At 44.0% G+C, this 19,493-nt stretch overlaps 1 protein-coding gene across 3 annotated transcripts; it reads right to left on the reverse strand.

Annotated features, from left to right (window-relative positions):
- Positions 1 to 8: 8 nt before the first annotated feature.
- On the reverse strand, positions 9 to 14,870 carry LOC121657379 (interleukin-1 receptor-associated kinase-like 2). Of its 3 annotated transcripts, none has more exons than XM_042013052.1 (13): positions 14,316 to 14,870; positions 12,695 to 12,874; positions 9,566 to 9,730; positions 8,747 to 8,859; positions 7,131 to 7,298; positions 6,629 to 6,693; positions 6,099 to 6,213; positions 5,723 to 5,832; positions 5,149 to 5,344; positions 4,421 to 4,483; positions 3,183 to 3,383; positions 2,508 to 3,024; positions 9 to 2,219 (listed from the first exon to the last, which is right to left on the reverse strand). In XM_042013052.1, exons 1-13 carry the CDS (start codon positions 14,500 to 14,502, stop codon positions 2,101 to 2,103), a joined length of 2,199 nt encoding a protein of 732 aa, XP_041868986.1. In that variant the 5' UTR covers positions 14,503 to 14,870; the 3' UTR covers positions 9 to 2,100. The 3 variants fall into 3 exon arrangements, with proteins under 3 accessions (XP_041868986.1, XP_041868979.1, XP_041868993.1); XM_042013045.1 differs by having other exon boundaries at positions 7,131 to 7,325; positions 14,316 to 14,867; XM_042013059.1 differs by lacking the exon at positions 14,316 to 14,870 and adding an exon at positions 13,004 to 14,186 and having other exon boundaries at positions 7,131 to 7,325.
- Positions 14,871 to 19,493: the final 4,623 nt, after the last annotated feature.

Consider the following 19,493-nt stretch of genomic DNA (forward strand, 5'->3'; position numbering starts at 1 on the left):
AAGAAAGGAACTTTTCAGGTTTTTTATTCACAAAGCTATTAGTAAATGGTAATGCATAAACTGGCTTCTGAATTGCCAAGTTACGTAACAGTGATAATATAAGACCACACAGTGTCTTATGTATGTTACGTTAAATATTCAGGTAACTATAAGGCCGCCTATATCACCTCAGCATATTTTAAAACTATCAGGGTACAAGGCAAAGAATAACAATTCCATTTGGTGACTACAGGAGAACAAAACCTCTAAAGCACTTTTTTGAAACAGAACTGTGTACAAATTACATTTCTCAGTTTAAAACTCTCGGGTTTCCCATTCAGCTCTGCAGTGTATCCATGTGCATTCCTTTCTGGAGAAGACTCATTGAGGTTGTTGCAATGGGTCTCCCAGAATATACCCATGAAAAACAATGAATATTACATTTTCAGTGCCATAAAGTATCTCAATTAAATCTCCTGTAGAACTAAGCGGTTATTGACCAATCTGAATATACAATGTTTCTTATGTCAGTACTAATCTTATCTTGGTTTGATTCTGGTAAAATAAAAAAAATGACACTGGTAAATATATAGACAGTATCCAAGGCACTTATAATTACAGAATTTTACCAGTTTTTAGTGTAGAGAATAATTTGAGAAATGTGTAGATAATTCCAGTCTTTTGTTAAAATACTTTTACTTGCTCATAGTAATACATACAATGAACTAGGTACTGTACAAAAAGAGGTGTGAGGCCTTTGTGTAAAGCTAGGAATGTATACTGTTACACAATTCCAATTAAAATAATTACATATAATTAATTTTTTTGTTTGTTTCCTGAACTGCACAGTGAATTCCAGCCATTTCTGCACATCAGGCCCTGTTCCCTGTGCTCAGGAGACAGCTTACCTGTCTGTAAGCTGAGCTACATACTCTGACAGTTCTTTTGGTTTATAATAAACCTGTATTTCCCTAGACTGCACACGAGTGGAATATGCTAGCAATATAATGAATAATGAATATCATAAAAATAAAAGTGATACTTTCTTAAGCGGGTTTCACTTGATCATAAATACACCAGCATACAAGTTTCTATTTTTTCTTTTGCATGTGATCCCTGGGGCTGAGACCGAGGCTCCTACTGCTGGGTGAACCAAGGGACACCCACAAGGATTCCTCTGAGAACACCTGGTGAGCGTGGGACCATCAACAAGTCCCCTTACTAGCTTATATTTGACCCATTGCCAAAATAAATTAAATTTCAAGTGTCCTGTAAAAGAAACAAAGCTATTTTAAATTAAAATATTTTCCGTAATCCGAAATATACAACAGTTGCCGTGTGAAACACAGTGAGAAACATTAACATGTAAAGGACACTTAGAAAAAAAACCATTCCCAAAAGTAGTCCTATTAAGTATTAAACATGGTCTTAGAGCTCCCAACAGTGAACTGAAAGGTTGGACTTAAATGGTGTCACATGTGTATGTGGGAGAGAAGCTCTGAGAGTAGAGGAAAGTGGCTGAAGTTATTTACTTACACCTGTGGTCAGTGCAATTGAAACCGAGATGAAGCCACGTACAACATTCTGAGAACTTGCATAAAAATCCCCCTCTCTGGTAATGCAGTGGTTTTGAGTATGTGGACTAAGATTATATGGAATAGGAGAGAGTCATTGGAAAGCCTCCCCAATGACTCTGCGGATTCCTGTCTGCTGTACGCAGTGGGGATAACAACACAGGGTATTGCTGCCTGGCCACTGGTCAGTGCTTGCTCTGTAACTCCCCGGACTGCGGTTTAATGAGATGAACAGATGCCTCCTGAAACACACTGCACTGCAAATGAATCATAAATTATTTTGGCACTTGTGTTTGCCATTCCTTTTCACATTGCAGATGAAAAGGCAAAAGGCATTTCTGTGTACAGAGTGGGACTGTGCTTTAATCTGCTACAGAACAGGGATTTTCTGCTGCTTCTCCGTGTGGTACTTTTGTTTCCTTTAGTCAGGGCTAATGTTCCAAATATGCTACCTAATCTTACATGAAAGGTACACTTTTACCATCTTTCTAATGAGGAGACAGTCCTTATTTCTTCTGGGCTGGCCACTGCTGTAAGTCCATCCAATTTATGATTCAAAAAGTTCAGAACTGTTTAACTTGTCTTCTTCATACAGCAAAATATTTTCCATTAGCTTCTTTTTTTGATCATTTATCTGTATTTTCCAAGATGTCTCTCTGGCTAAGGCTGAAAAACAAAAAAAAGCCCAAATACTGAGGAAAAAATCCATCTATTGTCTAAGGAATAGATGATAATTTTAAATTTAAAAAAATGAAAGCAAGCAAGCAAGCAACCAACAAAACTGGCTTAGGAAAAAAAGCTGTTAGAAAACTGCTAAATGTTTTGTAGATTTATTAGTAAATTCATAACCAAGGAGCAAAGATTTACTGATACGTGTTTAAAAGTAGGAAGAGGAAGCTAAGCAGTTCTGGAGAGTAATTTGTCCCTAGTATTGTAAAACCAGGGCACTTTTACCTTGTGAAGCACACGAGGAGTCCAGGTCTGTGTTTCCCTGTGGACAGGCGCCCTGTGCAGCAGCTGCTGTCTCCAGGATGCCATCACCTCTGGCCCACGCCATGTTTCTCTCCTGCAGTCCCTGGGCAGGCTTTTCCTGCTTGATCCTGTAATCACAGGCTGCCACTTTTTCTGAATTGGAACAGTTGTGGCTAGGTAACTCCTCTGTGGATTTTTCTGGAGGATTCCATATGAAACTACTGGACTCATCTGATTCACAAGGGACCCGTGACATGTAGTTGCTGTACGTGTCGGGTGCCACAGCTCCCATGAAAGGCACGCAGGGGCTGCCACTGGTCAGGATTGCTGCCTGGGTGCTCTCCTCTTTATTCCCCACTGCAGAAGGCACATCCATGCTCAGACTGGCTGTCTCATCATCAGTTTCTTCCGGAGTGTTCATGGAGAATCCGGAAGTGCTGCTTCCACAGATGTAATGTTCTTTTAATTTGTTTTCAGCCATTTCCATAATTTCAAGTACCTGTTTTTAACAACCAAATCTGTGAACGCATAATAATTCCTGTACCCCTGCTTACACATATTCTCTTATGTCAACACTCGCAAAAATAAGCAAGACATGAACATTCTAGCTTTGCACCTTGATGACAAGGAGACTTGGCCACGTATTTAAAATATTACCTCTGCTATGTTCGAATTTTTCTTTCTCAGGCAAAGGCAGATGGCTGATGCAAAATCAACAGCCACCTCTTCCAGCAAGTGCCCTGCTTTTCTGTCTAGGTATTTGCAGCAGATTTCCTTGGCAGCCACTTTTTCCAAATTTTTTACTTTGGAGTGTGAGCTTTCTTTTGCTGTTTGAATTTCATCGGCAATCATATCTTTCTGTTCAAAGGAAGGAGATGCGTTAGTGAAGGCAAAATGAACACAAGCATTTATTTTTGTCTGAATCTCTGAGAATCAGTATTGCTGTGTATTCGTCATTAGTGCTTCTCAATGTCTGCTTCACAGACTGAAATGCTTTAATAAAGTTCATGGAACTGACTGAAATGTTTGTTTTCACAGGAGAGAAAAAGGCCAGTGGCTTTCCCTGCATGTGTGCAATGTCAAATTCCCTAAAGCAGAGCCAGCTCTTCTTGGCTTGCGCTCATTTATATGGGAATGAAAAAGTGCCAACACTGTGTAGAGCAGCATTCTTACACAGGCCTTTGTAACATGTGTTAAAGAAATCAGGAACACAGGATCTTTGATTTTCTGAACCCCTCTAAACACTTCTGAATTGCTTGCAAATAGTGAGAAGACTGTTGTTCTCCACCACAAGGCTTCAGCCAGACGAGAAATCAGGAGCACATCCCACAGAAGAAATGCAGGTGGAGGCTGCTTTCTACAGATGGTTTTAATGCATTCTGTGAGTTTGACTGTTCTGATTGCTTGTGGAAGTGGTTTGTGTAGCTCTAACCTCAGCTTGGGAAACTGGCAGGGATATCAGTTCCAGGCATGAGCACAAGACAAACACCTGATAAACATCATGATGAGCATCTACAGTTCCCTCCTACCCAGGTTTCCCCACTCACTGTGGCTCATACCACCTCTTCCTGGCACAGAGAAAATGTGTGGCAGCATTTCAGCACAAGACTTTGTCTCTGAAATATTTATTTATTTTGGAATCTCTCCTAATACAATTCAGGCCAGCACTCATGAGTGTGGTATGTGAAATGGGAATATCTACTGTGCTTCTGTTCCAATGGCAGGCAGACTACTGACATTAAGGGAACCAGGATATGGCTCCTAAACATCCCTTCTGCAGGACATGTACAGCAGACAGCAAATATCAAACTGTATTTAAATAAAATTAAAATCATTTTTTATGATGGCAACCCCATTCATTCATATTGGTGTTCATTATTGCTGCTTTTTCTTACCAGGTAAATCGGGTGCCTGTCTTCATCCAGTGCCTTAATCCCTGTCAGTATCTCTGCTAAGACCTAGAAAGTGTATTTGAAAGATAAAATGATTTGTTCAGAATGAACTATAATTTTAAAAAATAAGTTTTTAACTAAAGAAATATTGAACTTTCAATGCATTTTGATATTTTTGCTTCAGATGGCTCAACAATGCCATCTCGGGGCATTTATGAGGCTTTAGATCTACCTCCAGAGCCAATTCCAGATTTTATAGTACAATAGATATTGCTGAAACAAAGAATAAGAAGAAAGCAAAACCAAATGTAGATAAGAAATCACACTAAACAGAGTAACTTCCTACTTAAATGGAAACACCTGGAGATGGGTGACATCATAGACTATCAATTATTTTAGCTGAAATTACAAATGAACAAGCCAAGTTTGTAGCAGTTCTTGTGGTGAGTCTGCAAGAATTTTGAGCATCTAATTTGTTTTAAGCCATCAGCAGTAATATTTTATTTACAATAAGAAACACTTTTGTTTCCCTTGTTTGAAAGATTCACCTAATTTTGCCACAAACTGAGATATATTTGGAGTGTGAATGTAATTAAAACCAGGATTTCAACACATTATAGAGCCAGCAACTATAATATGAAATTGCCAGCATGAGGTACTGGCTCTTACATTCAATTTCTTGTCTAGAAGCACTAAAAAGTGCAACAAAGCATGGAAAAAAGGCAACGTACCACACCACAGCTGAATATATCCACTTTTTCTGTTAACTGCCCATGTCTGACAAAATCTTCTGGCAGGTAAGTAAGAGACGCTTGTAGGACTTTGGTTTTCATCATGGCATATTCCGATTTTTTATCAGAAGAATGCAATCGCAGGCCAGAATGCCCAAGCTTTGGTGTAAAGTTTTCGTCCAACAAGACATTTGAGCTGTGATAATGACAGACAAATAACAATATTGGTCAAATCATTACTTTATCTTGAGGCAAATAATTAGTTTTGTACTTTAAAATTAACCACTGAAAGCGTCCAGCATTTAGCCTGCTGCATAGGACTGAAAGGATTAAGAATGTTAGAAAGCAAGAAGGGGAAAAACAAGTGCTCAAAAATTACTTCGAAAGAATATGCTTCCATCATTTAGGAAAGAGAGACAGGTTAAACAAAAAAGGGTAAAGGCCCTACAAAACAAGGAACAGCAGAAAATACTGCAAATGGATTTCCAAATTGCATAAACTTCAGCCATGATTGTTAAAGAAATCCTTGAATTACCAGGTGACCAAAGAAGTGCTGATATGCCAAAGTCCTCACCTCTTGATATTCCCATGAAGAATTCCAAAATTATGCAAATACTCCACTGCTCTGACTACTCCTATAGAAATGCTAATTCGCGTCTCCCAGGTCAGTGGAGCAGAATCATCCTGCAAGGAAAGGAGGAAAAAATTGGTAATGAATAGAATAAAACACTGTAAGAGATTGGTAGTTCAGAAAACCAAAGGCTTAGCCTGAGTCCTAATCAAACTCCAGCAGAAGAGCTGCTGCCTTTCTGGTGCTTGCAGCCAAGGCACGTGGGCACCTTTTTTTCCTGGCTGTTTCTCAGAAATCAAAGACATGCAATTGTTTTTCCTGCAGTTCCAGGAGAGGACTTGCAATCACAAGTAGATGGCAGACCCAGATTATTGCTTACGTGGCACTGAAGCTTGTTTTGCAGGGAGCCATTGGGCAGGTACGGATACATCAGACAGTGCAATCCAGTTTCCACCGAGAACCCCAGCAGCTGCAGAATGTTTATGTGACAACACCTGCAGGCACAAATCAGCAGTGATTTGCAAATGATGTAAGAGCAACACAGAAAAATACATTCCTGAGCTGGAATAAGTTCCTAAATTCAAGGCAACTGGAATGGTGTGCTGCAGCTGGAAGCACAGCTGGAGGCACAAAATGGTCCCAGGCAGGAGATGGCAGAAGGCTGACTGAGCAAGAGCCCATCACATTGCAGCAGGGGTACAAGGTGGGCACTGTGTCCTCCCCGTCCCAAGGCTGCAGAGTGGCTGTGCCAGCTCAGCCAGGACCAGCAGTAGCCCCGGGTGCCATGTTGCTTGCCCAGGGCTCCCACCCAGAACAGTGCCTGGAGCAGACACCCCAGTGTTGATGGAACACCCAGCAGCAGGCCACGAGCAGGACATGCATCACTGCCTCTGAAAGCCAACCACTCACCGAAAGCAAATCTGCACTTCTGTATGAAAGAACCTCTGGGTGGAATTTGGGCTTGTGCATTCCAGCTGCAAAATGAAAACGTGCAAGAGAATGTCATTAGTAATTACTAGGACTTTGCATTTATAAAGATCTGGTAGCGTCTAGATGACAAGCTAGTGTAGGAAACAGGCGAGTACCACTGATGGCAACGTTAAGTCAAAGAAAACAATTAATTGAGAATTAGAACAAAAACTAGTGTAAAGACACCCCTGATCTGATCATCAATGCAGGCAGCTATACTGCAGGCTACTCCTATGTACAGAGTTAATGGAACTACTCACACAAGTAAAGTATCCATCACGTGTTTTCTGAATCTAGGCTTACTTATTTATGTCATTTCATTTTTACCTCTCCTCTTGTGCAGCTATTCTCATTCCGTGCCCACACAATATTAAACAACAACTGCTAATGGGCAAGAGATGCTAATAACACACCCTCTTCTAGAAAAAGGTGCAGTACTTGCCTCTTTGAGTCTTTTGATGACATACACCATGTTGTTCCTCTGGCCTTTGTAGATGTCTGCAAAAGTACCTTCACAGATTCTGTTCTTGTCACTGAAACTGTTTGTGGTATCAGCAATTTCCCTCTGGGTCCACAGGAGACTCCCACTAGGGAGATCAGCCATCGTCTCCTGCTGAGGAGTAGAAGAGCTGCAAGGCTACACATTTGTAGAAGAAACAAGTTTATCTCGTGATAATCCATATGCTTTTTCCTTCTTTCAGTGTCATATTTTCCTTTCCATGTTTTAAGCAATCACTGTGATTGCTGAATGAAACTGTGAAAGGTACTATGCAATCACTCCTTAGGATGTAGGTAATTCCTGTATTGATGTGTTGGGATGATGTAAAACTTTTGCATAGCAGAAGCAACTTGAAATCAGTTACCAATTTGCATTTCCACCTTTCCCAGGAAACTGACTTAGTTTTGTTTAAAAGTCCATATATTTATGTGAACTGATGTTAGTCTGAGTTACAAAAGATATATTAATCTTTATGGTTGGGTTTTATGTTAAGAAATAGTTGGATGAGAAAGTGGGGTCCCTCACAATGTAATTATGCCCTGGTAGAAACTTCATATCTACTTTTGAAGCATCTGGTGTCAGTTGCACAATAATTTGTTGCTTCCAGTGCGGTAAGTCCTAATACCAACTATAATTGCAGTCCCACTGTAGCCTAATCATGCAGCTTTCACAACCTTAATGTGCACCCAGCTTGAGGAAACAAAGCACTAACTTATTCTCAAGAAACTCTGAAACTACTGCTCTCTGAGTCAATCTTCTCTCCTGGCTGGTACTCCCGGACCATGTTATTGTGGAAGAGCTTAAAGCCTCAGACAAAATAAACCAAAGAAAACAGGCCAAGAACAACCATGATGGGACTAAGGTATGCCCACAGATCTGGGAAACACTCTGAGGACAGGACAGATCTAGCTAGACTGTATGAAAGATGAGAGAACTGTGGGGAGGAAGGAACAGGAGACTTCATGCTGAAATCATTAGGAACATGAGGAGAAATTTTCCCAGTGTCATGGTTAAGCACTGGAACAGGGGCTCAGAGAGGTGATGAAACCTTTATCCTGGGAGATTTTCAGTTGTCAGCTACACAAGGCTTTGGACAACATGACTTACATTCAATACTAGCTCAGTTTTGAGCAGAAACTACATTTTAAGTATAAAATGAAAATAAAAGAGATATGTGATTCTGACTGATCAGTGGTATATACTGTCCTGTCCTGCAATCACACCAGAAATGTAAGTCCACTGTAAAATCTACACGTGAGAGTCCTTCGAACTCAATTTCTATTTGTGGGTATGTTATCCCTTTTGAGCTATGCAGGATGTAACACTGTAAATTTTTCCCTCGCTGGTCCTTCACTGGCAAAAAAAGTGATGTAAACCATAAGCAATCTAACTGAAGCATTACTACTGTATTCAGTACAAACCCTTTGTAACCGAGCCCAATGTTTTCTCTACATCACTGATTTTTGTACAAGTAGAGGGATAAACTTTAACTGAAAAAAGACAGAACATGATAAAGGCAACTTTCCTTGTTATAGTCAGTGAATACTAAGGGGATTTACCTTCACACTTGATAAAACAGGAGGAATGGACTGTAGGGAACTCAAAAGGTCTCTTGGGGGAGGTGGTGGAGCAGGGAGGGAATAGAAGGCTCCTTCAGAAACAGCACCTGAAGCTGAAATAACAGCATTGAAGACACACTTTATTATTGTAATACCACCACCTGTGACTAACTACAAAGGTCTAGGAATTATGAAGATTTGGGGCATTTTTTTGAATTTTCTGACCAGAGATAATCTGTGACAAGCTGTAAAACTGAAATTCTGTGTGAAGACAGGTAGCTCTCTTCCTGGTTCCTGTTTGCACGATGACTGCATAGCCCTCTCCAGCCCTGGCTGGGGACATGGAGCTCCCTGTGTCTGTGCTGTTGCAGATGCTCTCCCCAGTATGTGCTGGGATTCTCTCCCTCCCTCTCCCAGCACAGGGGCTGCTGACCCCTACCCGGTTCTCTGCTGGCCTAGATTTATTGTGCATGAAGAGAGGGACATGGGGCAGGAAATGCATGCACTGGTGTAGTCTTGGTATGGAGCCAGGATGAGACCAAGGCATTCAGACACCTGGGAATCATCCTGAGATCCCAGAGGATAGCTACAGCCAGCATGTCTCAAGGCCAAGGGGGCTAAAGGAAGGACGACCAGGAGGTTGTGTGCTAATGTCAGGAATAAGCAGGAGACAGCAGTGCTAGGAAAAAGGCAAACACTCAGCTGTGCCCATCTGGGAGATCAGTGTCTTCATTGTAATATCCTGAGCACAAATACAGCAGCCTTGGCTATGCAGTCATTTCATGTCAGAGCAAATCTGGAGTTCAGTACTGTACTTACGGCCTGCTGGGACTGCTCCCAGGTGTGAGGAGTCTGGGCATGGCAACGAACTTATCTCATTTTCTTTCTCTCTCCTTTTGCCTTCTGTGGGAGGTACAGATATGATCTGTTTGGGCGGCTCCAGCTCTTCTTTCTTAGGGCTGGTGACATCAGAGGTCGATGTCCCTTCAAAATAGAGCAAAGGGAATGTGAGGATAACCAGGGAAAATAAGAGTCTGACTCTAATCAGTGACCAGAAAATAATCCTAATCAGGACATAAAGCTTCAAATCAACCTCAACATTAAAATGAACATTCAAGCAATTTACATGGTATTTAAATTTAGACCATACCCATGACATTAACTTCTACTGAAAATTAACAGGAACTGATAGCTTCAAACAAATACCAGCAATGATTATTCAAGAGATGCAGAGTCTCTTAAAAGAAGAAATCAGCAATAATAGATATTTATCGTTTTCTATATAGCATCCTTCAGGTAACAATCTCAAACCACAAACACCTCCCAGCCTAAGGAAGGCATTGAGTTCTCTCTCAGTTGTCGTGGGTCTGAGGGGAAGATGGACAGAATTGTGCTTGGTTTAGTCAGTTAAACATTTTAGGACTATTTTCAGTTGTGTGATTTTAGCAGCATGACTAGGTTTATTCCCAGGAAACACTTTCATATACAGGACTGTTCGTAAGAAAGACTCATATTTTACTTAGCAACAGAAAGAAACAAACCAGAGACAATCTAGGGAAAACAAAAAAACGGTCAAAGCTCAAAACTTATTGATAAAAAGCTTAAAGACTAAATTATTGACTCACTACAGCTCTAACAGATCCTGTGCTGTACACAGCTTGGCAAAACCTCGGAGTCAGGCCTGAAAAAGCAACTTGAAGTCTGATTAAAAGAAGTACAAAGATGCTTACAGTGTACAAGAACTTAAAACTATGTACAGCTGAGGGGGAGTTATTCAGACGAGACTAGGCTACAGTTAGGATGCGAAGAAATAAAGTACAAAAGTTCTAGATACTATTATATATGAGATTGTTAAAATCTCCGAAGCAGATGAATTCTTATCTGTAAATGCATTTAAAACTGAGGATGAAAAGGAGCCTGGAAATGCCCAGTGTGGGGTGATATAAGGGCTTTCTACTCCCTGATAACATTTTCCTGTTGTAGTTCTAAACTTCTGTTTTTCTATCTGGCACCTTTTATCAGCAATACATTTAACATTTTCTTAAAAATCCAAATTAATGTTTTATTTTACACAGAAAATACATAAGCCCAAATATTATTACATGGTGGTTCTTGTCCCGCTGTTCTACCAGCTTTGCATCTTACCAGGTGATCTCAGAATCAAACATGCCAGGCCTCTGTTTGCTTCTGAAATCAGACAGCAGCTTTGTGTTGTTTTACTTGTACAAAGAAAGCCCAGGGAAGTGCCTGGAACAAGCGGGAAGCCCAGTGTTTCCCATGTAATCTGGGCTTCTTGTATGGACCATGAGTTAGCGAACTGTGGGAGAGAAGCCAAGCCATGGCACGTTCAGGCAGTGAGGCTGAAGAGCAGCAGTACATGGAGAGCAATAATGGCAGAAATGGGCATGCTCTGTTTAAGGTTTCTATCCACTTTCTTCAATGCCACCCGTGAATTCAGGTCTGAATGAAACCAGGTCTGAAAACTAAAACTCTGAACACTCAGGTATTTTTGTGACTGTGTCAGAATGCTAAGAAATCCCAAATTTTACAGGGTTTTAAAACTAGCTATCCAACAGTCTGCAGGCTTTTAGTCAAAACTGACAGTGCCAGCATTATGCAGGCAAGTCCCTGTATTCTGGTTTTTCCTCACGTAGTTTAACCTAGAAGTTTCAGAACTTAGAATCACTTCCCTTATTCAACCTACTTTTCAGGGTTTTTCATGAGTTTTGCAACTTCCTGCATGTCAGGCAAACAGGGCAGCACAGCAGCTAAAGAACTTACATAGAAAACATTATTATGGACATTCAGAAGTAGGACTGGAGAGTGGAAGAAATTGTTGAAGGGAGGTAGAACTCTTTGGGAAGTAATGTGCCAGCAAAAGATCTCCCTTTGTGCTGTGTCTGATTCCTTTAAGTAGGAACGAATTGAATCATGGTGATGTAAGGACTGCTTAGTTTTCTGAAGTGCCCAACTGAACAAGCAACATATCCTCTGTATCTGCCCAAGAGGGAACACCTGAGTAAGCATATTCAGATACAAAGAAAAATGGAGAAGTAGAAGGTAAAGACTTCAAAGATTTGTCTAAACCTGTAGAAATCACTTCTGCTTATGAGTGAGCACACGGTGGAATGCCTGTATTGGGTTAGTTCCAGAAAAAAAATTAGCTACTTCCACATAGCAGAAGTACCAAATAATCCAGACTTTCTGCTGTTTACATTAAGTTTTGCTATGTAAAATTCAATGATAAGATTTTTTCAAATATAATTTCATTGTGATTTTGCAATTTGTTGCATTTGAATTGATCTGGGACAAAATTAATATTGATCATCCAGAAGAATAACTAAAATGTGTTCACTCCACAGGATTTGTCACTTCCAGCCTCTTTGAAACCCCCTTTATGAAGCCTTTGCATTGCTTTACACAATCTAGCCTAATACTGCAGCTTGCCCACAGGTCTATTATCTCACAGGTCTATTATCACAGCAGTTGAGTGGCTCGGTGAGCTGGAGAGAGGATGCCCATTTCTTGCCATGATCTCTCAAAATTTACTCTCAGGATGTGATCTAGTGCCACAGGACCAGGCCTGAAGGGCAGGGACCTTTCGTGCAGCCTCTGTGTTCTGAAACCCTGTCTGATGTATAAAAGCACCAGTCCTGGTTTGGCCACAGCCTGTCTTCCTGGCACTTCTTGAAGGGTCCAAGATGGGCACTACAAAGGTGGGGTGATGAGCTGTGGGGACCGGTGAGTCCACCTGTGTCACCTCTTCCCTCTCACCACCAGTTTCACTTGAGCGAGCAGAAAATCACAATCAATGGAGACATTTTAGAATTTGACACAGGATGTGAGTCCTAAAAAAATCTTCTTCAGCTAGCAAGGGAGATGTCCTAGGAGGGGCCTGGGTGCTGTGAGGAGCAACACAGACCCGTGGGAGGAAGGGGAACTACTCACAGTCCAGGATGACCTGAGCCGCTCGGTAAAGCTGCAGCCCTTGCAGCAGGTCCAGGAGCTGCTGCACTGTCGCCAGCCTCACTCCCCACCACCACATGAGCTCCCTCGTGATGCTGATCCCTGTCTTCTCCATGCATTTGATTTTCCGTAGCTCTGTTTGATCAGTGATCACATAGGAGGCTGGTGGGAGAGAACAGATATTTCTGTTTAAAAATTAGAAAAAACTGGCAAGGGCAAGCAGGGCAGGCTAAGGTGTGAGACACAGTTTGCTTTTGCATATCTTTAAAAGGAAAGATCACCATAAATTACCTATGCGGACATGAAGAAAATTCTGTTCCTAAAGTAAGATACCCCTTTTCTTCCTTCAACTATCCTGGAAAAAAATTTGTTTTATCAAAGACACTTGAAAAGAAGACCCACTTACACTTTTTGGCGTATTTTCCCTGTAATCTTTCTCCTTAATACCTTGTACCAAAGTAAGTTTAGATGAAATTCCTGGGGTGATTCTCCCTAAACAGGTGACAGCAGTGGAGTGGTTGCACTCCCACTTGCATTCCTGAATCCCTGTGCTGTGGTGAGCCAAACAATAACTGAATCACCTGGGTGTTAGTAATGCTCCGATAAAGCTATCAGGGAAATGCAGCTATTTTTAGATCCTATGCCGAAGCTGACCCTACACAATGTGTCCCATTTCCTGACCATGCTGGTCACCCAGCTGTATTCTTCCCAGCTCACTTACCCACACAAAACCCACCTCCCCTCATGTTGCCCCAGCTCCACCCCACACACCTAGACACAGCCCTAGAGATGAAGTCTCAGAGGGGCTGTGCCTGAAGGAAAAAGGCTGGGGGCTGGGGTCTTCCTGTGAAGACAAAGATTCCTGAGTTCTCACCATGGCTGGCTTTGGAAGGATGTCAGAAATACAGTTTTATGCATCTGAAGGTAGTGGAGATGAAACCCCTCCAGAGATGAATCCCACCCTACATCAGGAAGTTTAACTGGGGTAAGAGGTTATTCAGCACACAGTTAGGGAAGTCATGTCAAATAAAGGAAGGTAAGCACTAAGAAAAGATTCAGGTTAAAATTGTTTGCACTGGGATATAGAAAAAAAACAAAACAACAACTCAGGGACTACATTTTCTGTACTTACTGACTGTACTCAGCCAGGACTGAGAAAAACAGGGGCAGAAAGTATGAGGGAAGATACATGAAAAGACGGAGGAAAGAAAAAAATAGAACATCTGAGCAGATCTGAGTTGTGAAAACAGGCAGTGAGACAGAAGTAGGAGATAGTGCGACTGGAGAGGGAAGTGCGAAGGATTGCGGGAAGTGAGGGGAAGGAGCCTGGCTGCCCGGGAAGAGCCAAGGGACCACAGAAGTCTGGCATTCCACCTGTGTCTGAAAAACAAAACCAGACCGGTGCCCGGGAATTCCCTGCTTACAGGATGTGCTCTGCCGAGCGCTGGGAAGCGTGGGGGACAGCGCGAAGCTCGCCCGAACCTTGCGCCCTTCCAGCACGTCCCAAACGCGCTGCTGTCCCTGCGTCCCCACGGGCCCGCCACCGGCTCGGGGAGCGCCAGCCCCGTCGCCACCCCACCTGCCTGCCCCATGTCCCCCTCACCGAACCGCATCCAGTCGTAGTCGCTCAAGCAATCCATCTTCTGGCAGAAGTCCTCCAGCACCCAGGCGGGCATACTGTGGATGTACAGCGGCGGGCCCGAGCCCCCTCTGAGGGCGAGGGGCGGCTGCTGCAGGGCCATCGCTCCGCGGTCCCTCTCCGGACAGCCCTCTGGCCCCACCGCGGCCATCAGCAGCGGCTGCGCATGGTGCTCCCCGGGCCAGGCACCTCGGCCGCGGGCAGCGACTCTCACCGGCCTCTCCTCTTTTCTCCCAGAGCTTCCTCTTCTCTGAGGAGCTGCCCTCACAGCCTGTCCCGCCCGGCCGGGGAGGCTCGCTGCCGCGGAAAGAGCCCGCAACGCTGCAAGCGATCCCCGGCAGTCTCTGAAGCGCTGCTTCCTGCTCCGGCTGACGTCAGGCTCCGGCCCCAGATGCAAATCAGATTTTCCTTTCCATGACTGGTTATTACTCCAGCCTGGTTGCCAAATTACGAGTTTCACGTGCCGGAAGCGAGAGGTGTTTTCCCGGGTGTTGCGCACAGCTGGCAGGGCCGGCGGTACGGACCGAACGGGATGTGTGCGGATCGGCAGCGGGGCCCGGCAGAGCCACGTCCCCCGGGCACTCTTCTGGTGGTTCCTTCACCCGTGTGACAATAGAGAGGGGGATGTAAAGATGGATCCCCCCCAAGAGCTCCACCAGCCACGCTCCCTAGCGTGCTGGGGCCGTACCACTGGGCAGCAAGACACAGATCTCACAATGGTTGAGGAAGGAACGGGCACCACCAGAGAAGGCACTGAAAATGCCGCCAGGTGATGCCGCGCAGGGATCCTCCGGCCAGGGCTTGCCATCACGGCAGCACACAGGAGCTCACTCAATACAATATGGTGTACGGCAGGATATGCAGGGAGTGGGAACTAAAGAACATCAGAAGTGGTCAGAGGGCCAGGTCTTGCTTGTCAAGGATTAGGTTTAAAATGCGTTCTTGAAGTCAACAATTTTTTCTGTTTTTTTTTTTTTTTTTAATTTAACCTGATTTTGATAAAAATGTATGATTAATTAATTTGCCAGTGTAAATGCTACAAATACTTCTGGCAAAAAGGAGAGCCTTCCTGCCATACTTCTGCTGCTAGAGACTGCCAGCAATACGTTAAGTGTAACCATCCGTCCTTCTGCTCTTGTTGTTCATATTTAGCCCTAGGTCTAAATTTGTATGAATTGCAAGAAGTGATACAAGTTTTGACAGCTTTTAAGTCACTGTTTCTTTGTACTCTGCATATATGTTACAGTACAGCTAACTCTTGTTTTCAGTATCAAACTTTCAAACTTTTGCAGTTTTCTGCACTCCTGGCCTCAGAAATCACGAACCTCTCAAATGAACTTCTTAGCTCCGCTGTGACAAGGAAAAGCTGAAAAATGCAGTATTATTGTAACTATAAGATCAAAGGACAGGAAAAAATAAACAAAACTATCCAAAGTGTATTTAAAATATGACAACTCAAAGTGCCTTGGGATGAGCTGTTCTATCCATAGTACAAGTTCAACAATAATAGTTGCATTTGTGGGGTTTTCCCCTCCCTTTTCCCTGCTTACTGTCCCTCTGACACACATCTAAATGGTTTAATGGGAAGATGATTAGAACATCTCTGAAAGGGATGTAAGATTAGACTGAAATTATGTTGCAAAGAATTACATAAAAGTAGGAAGAAAATACTTCTTCCCCTTGGGTACCGGAAAAACTTGTGAAACCATTTTAGCTATTTGCCTCGGGGGAAGCAAGGGGAAAGAACACATCCAACTGTGTGTATGGCTTCAGTTCTGCTCTGAATGTTGCAAGTAATGCAGGGTCTTACTGGGGAACTGGAATCGACTGATTAGAGACTGAAACAATCCTGTATATTCCTGCTGTTGGGCCTTTCCTTTTCAACGTGGCGTGGGCAGGACTCTCCACTGTTGTGTGCTCTCCTCGAGCCCTTGGACACTGCATGGCGTCAGAAACATTTATTTCTCTGGGATTTCTCCCGTTCAGTTGTGCCCCGCCGCTTCCCGCGCAGCAGGTTCCCAGCACACCGTGCTCGCTCGGGCTGGCCCTGACCTGCTGTCACTGCTGCTCCTGAGATGGCCAAAGAGGCCGTGCTGGGAGCGACTGAAACCGTGCTAACACAGCTGCCACAAGTAAATGACGACTTTCACTCATCACTAACCCATCTGAGTAACTAGTAGGAGACTGCATTTCCCAATGTTCATGTGTTAGAGCCAGCTGGAGTTTCTCCAATCTTTTATTCTGATCCAAAGGACCACTCCAGAGCAGAAAAATACACTCTCATAAGACACACAAGAAATCACAGACCCCACCCAACTAAGAAGTACCCAGAACGTGTGTGCCGTGTAGAGACTGTTAAACCCGACACCTAATACCAACTGTTACAGGAAAAGCTGCAGCCAAGCAGGCCAGCTTTCTGCCAGGGTCTGGCAGAGCTGCCATGCTTATTGCAGTGCACAGCCTCATAGACATCAGGAGGGAACCCCCTCCCAGGTATGGTTAAGAGCAGAGAAAGCACCCTCTGACCCTCAGGCTCCCTAGGGCACTGACCCATGTCTGCTCCCAAGGCCTGCATGGGCTCACTTTCCCCTCAGAGATCTGAGAGGTGGTAAGAGCAGAATTTGCCAGTAGCCCCATTCCTGCCCAGACACCACCTGAAGCTGTGCTGATAGTTCATGAGAGCCACAACACAGCCCTGCAGCAACTGGCTGGGCAGGCTGTACACTCCAAAGTGTCTGTTTACTGATCAACCACAACACTTGTCAGAGTATCACAGGGATACAAACACACAGACACTGGGGAATATACCTGACAGAATTACAGTCAGAAAGCTAGCACACATTTCCATTTTTATGTCAAAGATCAGTTTCTTCAAATATGTAAGAAAAACAAGTTTACAAATAGGGAGGCATTCCATACTTACAAAATACATTGAGATTCTCCGTTTCACATCTGCTCTCAGAATGTACAGCTGGAAGGAAACGTATTCACAGAAATAACCTGCTGTAATCAGTCTCCTACCAATCTGCTTCTAACCTGAGTTCCACCACATCTTGCTCGGCAGACAATTCATGTAACACTAAACTATGCTGCTTTGAACTCTCTGTGTGCATTCACTGAAGAGCACATTCCACTAAGACACGGGGGAACAGAATACAGGCAAAGAAATGTTATCTCTGTTTCTGCAGCCTGCCGCTAAGCATGGCCCTGTTTGTGAACTGGCTGTGTGAGCAAATACAGCTCCCACTGGTCCTGAGAAGGCACAGGCAGCTCAAGAGGCCCAGGCTCCCTGAAAAGGCCTCCTACTACAACCCAGACTATAGCACTGCAAGGGGAAAAGACAGAACTTAAAAGCATCTACCTCCTGTGAACCCTGTAGAGGCTGCTGGGGAGGCAGCTTTGGGGAACAAGGGTGTCATAGAACTAGGATCTGGTCTGTGTGGCTGAGATCAGCCAGACAACAATCCTATGACAAAGGCAAATAAGGCATTCGAGGTATGATGAGAATAAAAACATGTCAGACCTAGAGTGGGTATGACATGGCTTTGTACGTGGAAAGGCAAGAGGCAGAATAACCTCCAAGCATTTACACTTCGTCTTTCCACCAATGTAATGTTTGTCAGACCCTCAGGCGGTGCTGGAAACCCTCATGTACAAACCCCCCATGCTCTGTGACCCACAGGCACATTGAGGCTACACATGAAAGGGAAATTCCATCAAACCAAATTACTCAAACTAAATGGGTGACACTTACAACCCTTAGTCTGGGCTAAATTAATCCTTGGTGTAATTCACTTTCTCATACAATGAAAGTTACTTTGTATGAATATTTTCCATATAGCTGCTCTGATCTTACCCTACAGTTTGCAATACATGTAATGAAGAAATGAACTGAACCATCAGAACCTGGCATGCCTCCAGGTGCTGCTCAGTCTTCGGGATTTGACCTGCTATCACCAACGTTACTGAGTTTATGTTTCAAAGCTTTAAACAGAGGCATCAGTTCTTGGTGTTTCCTGGCGACTCTCGCTGCTCAGACTCAGGGGTTTGCTACTGAGGAAAGTACTGAAGTGAGTAATCGTGTTATTCCAGAATTTTGTTCCTCAGTGCTTCATTCCTCTCCAGAGAAAGCCGTTGAAGATCCTTCCAAATATCAGGATGATCCTCCAGCTCGTCATATAACGACTGAACAATGTCCAGTTTCCTGTAGTCCATTGGGCTGACCAGACTGCGCACAACCTGCAGACATCTCTCCTTCAGGGTGAACACTGCAGTTAAACACAAACGCAACACAACCTTGTCACGAGGGCTCTCGGCTGCTGCTCCAATGCCAATGATGCTGCTCTGAGCATGTGAACACATGGTACAGCCCGCAGCAGTGACCCACGACAGGCTGGGCTCTCCAGAGAGCAGACAGATGTAGTTCCTGCCAAGAGGCACCTCTTCCAGTGTCTGAGCAGGTTTAATTTCATGAGGATATGATTTCTCACTAATTGTAACAGGTCTGAAGAGACCAAGTTCAGAATTCCCTAGGGCACATGCAGTCCTGTCCCTTACCTGGCAGTGTGATGTCAGCTTTGGTCACATTGGGGGCTGCCACGAACAGCTCCTGCTGGTTGACAAGCAGCCCATCGTTGGTCCCTGCATCCCGGAACAGCCAGAGGTGCCCTGGCAGGGAACGAGGTGGGAATATACCAATTATGGCACTTTTAAATGAGTGGCTCTGAGAGGCATCTGCTCACAAGGGACAAAGCTAATCTCCAGCTCAGTTCCCTGTGCACAGGCCACTACCATGGCCCCAGTCACTGGTATGAATGGGGAGGAGAAAGGAAAAACGGGGAAATGAGAGGAAAAAAGAAAGAAAAGGAAAAGAAAAGGAAAAAAAACCAGCAGGAGGAAATGGGAAAACGAGAGGGGGAAAGGAAAAGAAAGAGCAAAGGAAACTGAGAGAGAAAAAGGGAAAAGGAAGGGAAAGGTAAAAGTGGAAGAAGGAAAAAGGGAAGAGAAAGGAGAACGGCGGCGGGGGAAGGCAAAAAGGTAAAGTCCACCGCGACCATCTCACCCACCCGGGCCCCGCGGCGCCCCAGCCTGTCCCGTCCCGTCCCGTCCCGTCCCGTCCCGTCCCGTCCCGTCCCGTCCCGT

Source organism: Corvus kubaryi, unplaced genomic scaffold, assembly GCF_017639235.1.
Source record: "Corvus kubaryi isolate FWS band 111438036 unplaced genomic scaffold, C.kubaryi_AGA036_p1.0 136, whole genome shotgun sequence".
NCBI classification, from domain to species: domain Eukaryota; kingdom Metazoa; phylum Chordata; class Aves; order Passeriformes; family Corvidae; genus Corvus; species Corvus kubaryi.